A 9,243-nucleotide genomic window follows, 5' to 3' on the forward strand; every position below is an offset into this window, starting at 1 on the left:
ATAAATGAAAGGTGGAGAAAAAAAGAAACTGTTGCAATTCTGAAGATTTGCAGCAGTCAGTGCTTGATATAAGTATGTAAGGTTCATTGATTACCTACAGTGATACAAAGTGTGGTGAGGTGGATTAAAAACAAACCTCATTAACCCTGGACATTAAAGACAAAGCTAAGATGGCCACAGTCAAATGATAAAACTGGGTTTACCTGTATAAGCCAACTGGCTGATCTACACCATGGCTGCAGTGATCATGGAGATGCTTGGCTACAAGATGAACAGCCACAAAGAGTAGTATCCTCCATAGAGAAGGAGACTAAAGGCTAAGATCAAGGTAGCACAGAGGGAAGTTAACCAACTATCAGAGCTGAAGAAAGGGGTGTCTAAGACGTGGCTGCACAAATAAACCAGCTGCTAGTAGATGAGACGCACCCGGAATGGCTAACTGAAGGCCAGACAGTCCTGATCCCCGAGCATCCCTAGAAGAGGCCGGTTTCATCCAACTACTGGTAAAAACCTGCCTCAGTATGACATGGAAGCTCCTGTCAGGCATCATAACAGCTGAGAAGAACACTCTTGTGGATCAATACATGAGCAGGGCACAGAAAGGAACTGGCAGTAATACCAGAGAGGCAAAACAGACAGATACAGAACAGCCGCTTGAGACTGCAAGACCAGACTGACCCACCTGTGCACTGTATGGATTAACTACAAGAAGGCCTATGACTCAGTGCCCCACACATGGATCACAAGCTATGTGACTGGCCCCAGCAGATCCCAGGTACAACATCAGAGATCTCTGTCCAGAGGAGTGCAGTCCTAGGAACAGCTAAGATACTGTGTAGGACCCTCAAGCTCCCAGAGGACCCAAGCTTGAAGGATTGAGACCACCAGCAGGGGCCAGAGGGGGATTGTTTTGTTTTGGTTTTTTGCTGGGGTTTTTTGTTTTTTTTGATAAATATAAATTCAGTATTTCCAGGTGTTAGCGTAAATTTCGAGTTAGCTTCTCAAAATGTAAACATACTAGATTTCTTTTTAGATAATAACAAGAATTTTTAAGTTACAAACTGTAGTTATTTATTTATTGTGGTGGAAACAAGCTTCCATATATTCCCGCCACTGGAAAAAACAAATGAATGTATAAAATAAAATAATTTAAAAAAAATCTAGTAATTGGGTTATTTCTCATAATTAGTATCTTGAAATTTCAATTTATATAATTAAAAAAAACTTGCTTCCATACTCATGACCATACTGAAATGTGTGTTTAATCATTTTGAAGTATAGAATTAACAAAAACACATGTTTACTATTTTCTACAGTCCTAGCTGTTTACAGTATAATTGTGCTGCGTGACGTCATCAGTGAGCGCGCTGGTTTTCGGAGAGGAGGTGGCGGATGCCGCTTCGAAATAACAGTAAACTGTCGTCTACCTACGACCTGGTTCTTCTTTCATTACTGGTATGAAACCACGTTTATTATTAACTTAACGTATGCCATTGGGAATGTCATATCAGCTAAATTTTGGCTAAGTAACAGAGGAAACGGGAACGTAGTTGATAGCCAAACAAGTCTGGCGCATTCTCAAGCCAACTGCAGCTAGCTAATGCTAACTAGCTGTACTGACAGGCAAACTGCAACCATTTGAATGATTGTGGAGATTAAAGTATGCATTGCCGTTTTCAGGCCAAAGTATAGCTAATTAAGTTAACTATTTACACGAAGTGTGTGTTATGTAACCTACGATCCAGCTGAAGATAAATGTTAAGGTCCTGAAAGAGCTCCTGCGCATTGCCTATCATGTAAACGTTCTATAAATGAACAATATATCCGTTGATAAATGCCTCAGCGAGAATGTGTTTTTATTGTGTTGCATTCAAAATAAAAAGTCTGGCTCAATATTGTGCGTCAGTATTGAAACGTTTCTTAGTCTTATCTTGGCCCTCTTGTCTTGCCTTGTCCCTCAGTTGAAAACCAGCTGTTGGGATGCCAAAGAAATTCCAGGGTGAGAACTCCAAGGCGGCCACGGCCAGAGCCCGAAAAGCTGAGGCTCAGGCGGTGGCAGACGCCTGCAAGAAGCAGAAAGAAGAAGATGCTCTCTGGCAGGAAACTGACAAACATGTACTCAAAAAAGAGCAAAGGAAGGTAAGCTCTCTCTTTAGCCTGGTGTGATGTACAATTTCATCTTCAATCTCATTATAAGTAAGTTGAACCATAGCAAAAGCTGGCTAAATAAATATAAAATACTATCTTTAGTGCTGACAATGTAAAGGAACAACCTAACTGATCCCAACCAGTATTTGTTTAACTGTCCCATAGCACCTTGACTAGATGCTTTTGACAGCCATCCATTACCTTCTGGCATAATTCTGGTTGGATATTTGATTACTCTTCTTGAAAAAGTGGTAGAATAAGACTCTACCAAGACTTCATTTAAATCGGATGGGTTCCTGGCAACCACCCTACCTACTTCTAAGCATACTTTGCAAATTTTCAGTAAATTTGTAGTTCACATATTTACTGAAAATGTGCTTAATGATAGCCTGCGTTACCAATTCCAAAACCAGCATTGATGTGTGTTTAGGATCATTGTGCTTTTGGAAGACTCAACTGTGTCCAGGTTTGAACCATCTAGTTGATGATTTGACATGAAGTTAAAGAATTTTTTAGTCACTGTGCAGTGTACCAGTACCACTAGCAACAAAATAGCCCCAGAGCATTATGCTACCACCACCATTCTTGATAGTTGTTACAATGTTCTTAGGTTTGAAAGCCTCACCTTTACTCATCCAAACACACTTCTTGTCACTGTGGCCAAATAATTCCATCTTTGTCTCAGCTGACTTTTCTCCAGAGGGCTTTGGCTTGTCCTTGTGGGCAGCTTCAGTCAAATTTGAGGGTGATGATTTTGTAACCTGGGCTTCTTTCTTTGTTGATACCTTCTCAGTCCATGGTGATATAAAACTTGCTTCACTGTGGACAGTGACACTGTGGCGCTTCAGCAGTTTACAGGCTTAGTTTCTGAGTTGTTCCTGAACATCCTAAACCAATTCACTGTCATCCCAGGGTGACACTTTGGGTGTTCTTCCAGACTTTGCTAAAGAAGTGACAAATCCGAATAACTTGTACATAACTTGTACAGCTGTGTAAACCGGTGATCCTGGAATCTGTAGTTGTTTGGAAATGTCTCCAAGTGAACTTTCCAACTTGTGTTAATATACAGCTCTCCTTCTTAGATCTTCACGGAGTTCTTTGGATTTTCCATTTGTTCTGAGTATTGGTCAATCCAGTTAGTTCTGTCAAACAAATCCTTTTTATGCTGGTAAAAAGAGACTAGCAGTTGTAGTCAAAGATTATCTAGTTAATAGGCCTTGATTGGGTGGATATAAAACAGCTAGTGCATCTGCATGTGTTCAGGCAGTGGTACTTTATTTACTATGTGAAAAAAAGCTGTGTGTTATGTTTGCTTTAGTAGAGATTATCAGGCATTACTCTGCACTGCTTCACATCATGTCATACATAGACATGTACTGACTAGACTGGAGAGACATGTGTCCGGGGATTTAGTTAGTCATTTCTTTTTCAAACTCATTGTGCTCTGTACAGACAGTACATGTATGGTTGTGATCTAATCTCATGCGCCTTAATACATGTAGTGACCAAAATAACCAAATCTTTAAGCACAGAAGAGCAGTGAGTCTTTTCTCTCAGATACTTTTTCTGACGTTGCAGGATGACAAGGAGAAAAGGAGGCTGGAACTCCTTGAGAGGAAAAAGGAAAATCAGCGACTTCTCGATGAGGAGAATGCTAGACTGAAAGGCAGGTCCCAGCAGGGCGCTGGATCTGGTGGGAAAGTGACTCGTGCACAGATCGAGGAGACGCTTTGCAATGAGCAGCAGCAGCAAGAGCAGGACCAGCTCAAACCGAAAGGTTGAGCACATTTTGAAGACAAGCATGTGCTTGTAGAGTAATAAAATTGTCATGAAATTCACAGATGATCTAGATTTGTAATTGTGCCATGTTTAAATTTCTTCCCACAGAGAAAAGCCACCTGGAAACTCCATTGGAGGAGAATGTGAACAGAGTTATCCCTGAAGAAGGAACCGTGGAAGCCAGAACAATAGAAGATGCCATCGCTGTTCTCAGGTATTAATTATGTCCAGAGGTGGGAAAAGTACAGATATTCTGTAATTAAGTAGAAGTACAGATACTAGTATTAAAAAATACTCCAGTAAAAGTTGAAGTACCGGTTAAACTTCTTTACTCAAGTAAAAGTAAAAAAGTACAGGCTTTAAAATGTACTCAAAGTAAAAAAAGTAAAAGTAGCTCCTTAAAGAACGTTTCTACCATCTACTTTTATACAAAGCTAACTGAACCTTGTTCTGCATTAATGTGACAATAAAATAATATTAGTATGTAGGAAAACAAACTTAATTTTAGTCTAAATTTTAGTCCTAATAAAGGTATTCCACTCAAATCAGTTAAGTAGAACATCAGGGGAGAAAAAGAGGGAAAATTTTAGAGGGTGACTTTGCTTCAAACAGGAAGAGCAGGGAGAGGTTAAAGTAGATTCAGCAGGTTGGGGAACCCTGAAATTGGTTATAGAAAAATCATTTCTACACACCTGATGTTTCATGAGTTGTCCTGACTGATTCTCATCCTCTACACTGACAGTATTCTGTTTATGCTGTCGTTATATTAGACGCAACTTACGGACACCTGCAGTCACTCTGGTGTTGTGGCAAAAAAGAAATAAAAACACAACCCACTTTAATCCCGGACTACTGAACACAGTTTTGCCTCTTTCGTCTCTTTTTATGTGACATCCTTTGGTGATTAATAAACGAACTAGTGCTGTCAGCGTTAATCTCGTTAAAATGACATTAACGCCATAACCGCATTAACGCAGCAAATCTCCGTTAGCGCGGATCGCACCGTGCGTGGGGCTGCACGGCGTCAGCGCAGTTAGCTCGTTAACGCATTAGGGCCGTGCAGCCCCACGCATGGGGCCATCTGCGCTAACTCGCTAACGGAGATTTGCTGCGTTAATGCGGTTATGGCGTTAACGTCATTTTAACGAGATTAACGCTGACAGCACTAAAACGAACACGACTGCCTTTCACGTGTTTAGGTTCAAATCGGTTTGATTTTTCGAGGCTTGCAGTGATGTGTAATAATAACTCGCCTCAAATGCTTTAAAGCAAAAGTAATGAGCCTGTTTTAAAAATGTAAGGAGTAGAAAGTACAGGTACCTGAAAATTCAACTTAAGTACAGTAACAACGTATATGTACTTCGTTACTTCCAACCTCTGATTATGCGTGAGGCTTCCTGTTGTACTTGTGCAAATGTTAACAATACACAATCACTCAGTGTGTCTTCCTGTGTTTTAGCGTGGGGCCCGAGGACCTGGACCGTCACCCGGAGCGCAGGATGAAAGCGGCATTTGCCGCTTATGAGCAAGAAAACATGCCTCGTCTAAAACAGGAGAATCCCAACATGAGATTGTCACAACTGAAACAGCAATTGAAGAAAGAATGGGCAAAAGCACCAGAAAACCCCCTCAACCAGCGCTTTTCCACCTACAACACAAAGTGAAATCGTGTTCACTAACTGTCTGCCTGTACACACTGGGGACTTCCATTGAAAAATTAAATAATTTCTTTGGGGAAAAAAAATTAGTTCTGCTGACGAGAGCTTCACCGTTATCAGTCTCTCCAGTGCCACAGGACCTGACTTATTTTTTCATTCACTAACGAGGAGAGACTCATCATGACCCATCAAATAAAAACTGATCCTCATGTTTGTGCACACAGCCTCTAATGAGGCATCTCAGCATCTAATAAACGTAACTGCTTTTCTCTCTCTCTCTTTTTTTTTCCCCCCCCTAGCACTCCTGGCAAGGTGGGAAGCCAGATGTTTTGAGAATAACTTATTAAAGTTCACTGCTCAATCATCAATATCTGTCATTCTTTGTAAATGCAGTTCATACTGTTAGGAGGCACATACGTTGTTCCATATGCTGAAGTTGAATGCTTTTTGGCAAGTGCTGTTGTGCAATACATATAAACGTCAGAGAGCTGATATTTGACCTCACTGAGATGTCGAGTTCTAGTTTTGTACTCGCCAATGAGGAGTACATTCTTTGGGAATTAGATTTTTTTTCTTTCTTTGCTTTGGAAAGTGACTCACCAGATTCTTCAGAATCTAGTGTATCAAAGTTTCCACGTTTGTGGGTATGACGAGGTCTCACTGCTGTAAATTTTATAATCGGTTGGAATGTCCATGTTCCCTCCAGCATTTTGTGACCACATGAGCTTGTTTGGCCATGAATCCTTCAGGTGGACTTTAAGCAGGAATTGGAGGGTGGAGTATCAAAAAATGTCTTATCTGTACTGTCCGCAGCTGTCACCAAGTGGGTATAATCTCAGCCTTAGTATTGAGGTGTCTACAGATTAAGAGACCCCTGAATACAAGATAAGATAATGCAGTGAAAAGTACTTTATCCCAAAGATGGGAAATTCCGGCGTTAGAGCAGCTGAACTATCAAAGGTGCACAGACAGGAAGTGAGATTTCTACCACAATATCCCCACTGTGGTTCAGATGTGTAAGAACACGGCCTGACTTTGCATTTGCTAAAAAACTACAGGATGGTGAAGTGGTTACAGAGATCAACTGTAATAACGCCCGCTTACTCCACATGCTATCTTTTTTTGGCTCTGTGATACACGACCAGAATGAGGAGTGGCTATTGCACCATCACATACAGCACCAATCTAATGGCAAAATGTTGAAACATTGTTATGTTGACACAAGGATGGTGTCTTCACTGGCTATTCAGCTTTACCGCATGTAATGTTTAACTGGTTGTTGCTTTTATTTTCAGGTGTCCATCGCATTGCTTCGATTGTAACTGCTGAGAGTCAGACTGCTAAGTTTTTTTAAAAAAAAATCTAGGTTGGAGCAGTGTCAGACAAAAAATAAAGGAGAGACATTAGAGGAGTGACATGCATTAAAGTTTCAACCAGCTGGGAATCAAATGGGAGTAAGTGTTCAATGTGTACCCATTTGGTATGTAGCCTAAACACTCACTTGGAGTAGCTCCTTATGCCCCTCCAGGTGAGCTAATAGAAGGAAAAGAACATTAGTCAGTTGTCTACCAGGCTGAAAATTGCTCAAAAAAATTATTGGTACTTTTAATATTGTCTAATAAGACTGAGATATAGAATTTAGTCATTTTTTTAAACCTCCTCAGACTTTGGTCAACAGCGGGTGCATCCCTTATCTATTCTGCCAGACCTGTTGGCTGGAAGCCAGCAATGACTTATTCTTTCTTTTATAGAAGAGAGTCCGTTGTGACCCCTGAAAGCAGAAGCCTCAAGTTATCATCAAACATGTAGAGCTGTGTTGGTGCGAATATTGTGGCCTCATGCTCATGTGTGTATGTAACTGATGCAGTTTTGCTTTTAGTCATCATTTACAAACCTTCTTTTCAAATAAGTCGTTTAAAATGCAGAACAGCAATGGCGTGTGCAGAGGGGCCTCTGGTAGTGCCAATACAGCTTCAATTTATTATTAATTAATTCCCAGAGGAGTTTCTCCTGTCCAAGTTTTCTCCACTTTAGGCCTTTAATCTCGTGAAAAAGTATTTATCTCCTTCATAATTTCTCAGTTTTTTGCATATTTGTCACATTTCTTCTTAACCGGAGAAAATACAAAATGTTTTTAATCCTGGCCTGATTTCTGTCAGACCTGTTAAATTAAGAACTAACTTAAATAGAACCTGTCTGACAAAGTGAAGCAGGCTAAAAAAGGTCAAAAATCAACACATCATGCCATGAGATCTAATGCAGGGGTGGCGAAACTCTCAAGGGCCGGTGTCCTGCAGGTTTCAGATGTGTTCTTGATCCAACACAGCAGATTTAAATGGCTAAGTTACCTCCTCAACATGTCTTGAAGTTCTCCAGAGGCCTAGTAATGAACTAATCATTTGATTCAGGTGTGGTGACCCAGGGTGATATCTAAAACCTGCAGGACACCAGCCCTTGAGGCCTGGAGTTCACCACCTCTGATCTAAGGAAACCCCTGAGAAACAAAGTCACTGTCATCTATCAGTCTGGAAAGAATTGCAAAGACTTAGTTAAGGTCGGAGTTCATGATTCAACAATAAGAAACAGACTGGGCAAACATGACATCCACGGGAGAGTTCAAGGAGAAAACCACTGCTGACCGAAAAGAACACAAAGTTTCATCTCACATTTGCCAGAAAACATCTGGATCATCCCCGAGACTTTTGGGAAAATGTTGTGTGGACTGACGAGACAAAAGTTGAACTTTTTGGAAGGTTAGAGTCCCGCTACATCTGACATAAAGCTAACACAGCATTTTCTAAAAAGAACATAAAACCACCATGGTGGTGGTGACTTAAATCAGACGGAAGCGCTTTGGCAAGACCTTAAAAGACCATGGAGGATTTTCATGGTTGGAAATCGTCCAATGTGCCTGAATTTAAACAATTCTGCAAAGACGAGTGGGCCAAAATTCCTCCACAGTGATGTGAATGGTTCATTGCCAATCACTTGATTGGAGTTCTTGCTGCTGAAGATGGCACAACCAGTTATTAAGTTTAGGGGAAATTACCTTAGGTAGGTTTGGATAACCTTTTTACCCTTAAATGAAATCGTCATTTAAAGACTGCACTTTGAATGTATTCAGGTTATCTTTGTCTAATATTAAAATCTTAAGTTTGACAAATATGGAAAAAAATAAGAACTCGGGAAGGGAGAAAATACTTTTCATGCGACTGTGTCCATGTATCAGTTGTTGCTTTCAGATGACTGTGGCGGCCATTTATTTGGCCTGTGAAAGCAAGCAGCGCTCCTGCGGTCACAAAGGTTTTCTCCAGCACAGCAACATTCACGCTGAGCTGCTGAGGCAGCAGGCCAGAGTTCGTCTGATGCCAGGTGGATGGACAGTAAGCGCAGATAAAACAGAGCTGAAGCTACCTAAATATAAGTATTATATAAACTATAATGCGTATTTACATTGGGGGAATGGGATTTTCGCACATAGCTCTCCCACAGACTGTAATAAATAAATTTTTTGGGCAATGTTGTGTGTGCTTATAAATGGCAAATTCTTCACATTGAGAATTATCAAAACTTTGCAGGTTTTCATTTCTAAATACAAACATAATAGGCTACATACAAATACAATATCAATGTCTATAAGCAACACCGGAGAGGAACA

At 40.6% G+C, this 9,243-nt stretch overlaps 1 protein-coding gene across 1 annotated transcript; it reads left to right on the top strand.

The window, feature by feature from the left end:
- The first annotated feature begins 1,351 nt into the window (after nucleotides 1-1,351).
- On the top strand, nucleotides 1,352-5,953 carry LOC146372513 (coiled-coil domain-containing protein 124-like). Its single transcript, XM_084954432.1, has 5 exons — nucleotides 1,352-1,455; nucleotides 1,962-2,139; nucleotides 3,727-3,925; nucleotides 4,036-4,141; nucleotides 5,387-5,953. The coding sequence occupies exons 2-5, from the start codon at nucleotides 1,981-1,983 to the stop codon at nucleotides 5,589-5,591; spliced, it is 669 nt and encodes a 222-aa protein (XP_084810558.1). The 5' UTR covers nucleotides 1,352-1,455; nucleotides 1,962-1,980; the 3' UTR covers nucleotides 5,592-5,953.
- Nucleotides 5,954-9,243: the final 3,290 nt, after the last annotated feature.

The sequence above is a fragment of the Perissodus microlepis genome, chromosome 15 (assembly GCF_051167445.1).
Source record: "Perissodus microlepis isolate ML-2025 ecotype Zambia chromosome 15, ASM5116744v1, whole genome shotgun sequence".
Lineage (NCBI taxonomy): Eukaryota > Metazoa > Chordata > Actinopteri > Cichliformes > Cichlidae > Perissodus > Perissodus microlepis.

Bases quoted from the DNA above. Each gene is read 5' to 3' on its own strand.
- LOC146372513 (XM_084954432.1), top strand. From the start codon at position 1,981: ATGCCAAAGAAATTCCAGGGTGAGAACTCCAAGGCGGCCACGGCCAGA. The intron at 3,926-4,035 runs GTTGAGCACATT...TTCTTCCCACAG, and splicing joins GGACCAGCTCAAACCGAAAG to AGAAAAGCCACCTGGAAACT. The intron at 4,142-5,386 runs GTATTAATTATG...CCTGTGTTTTAG, and splicing joins GATGCCATCGCTGTTCTCAG to CGTGGGGCCCGAGGACCTGG.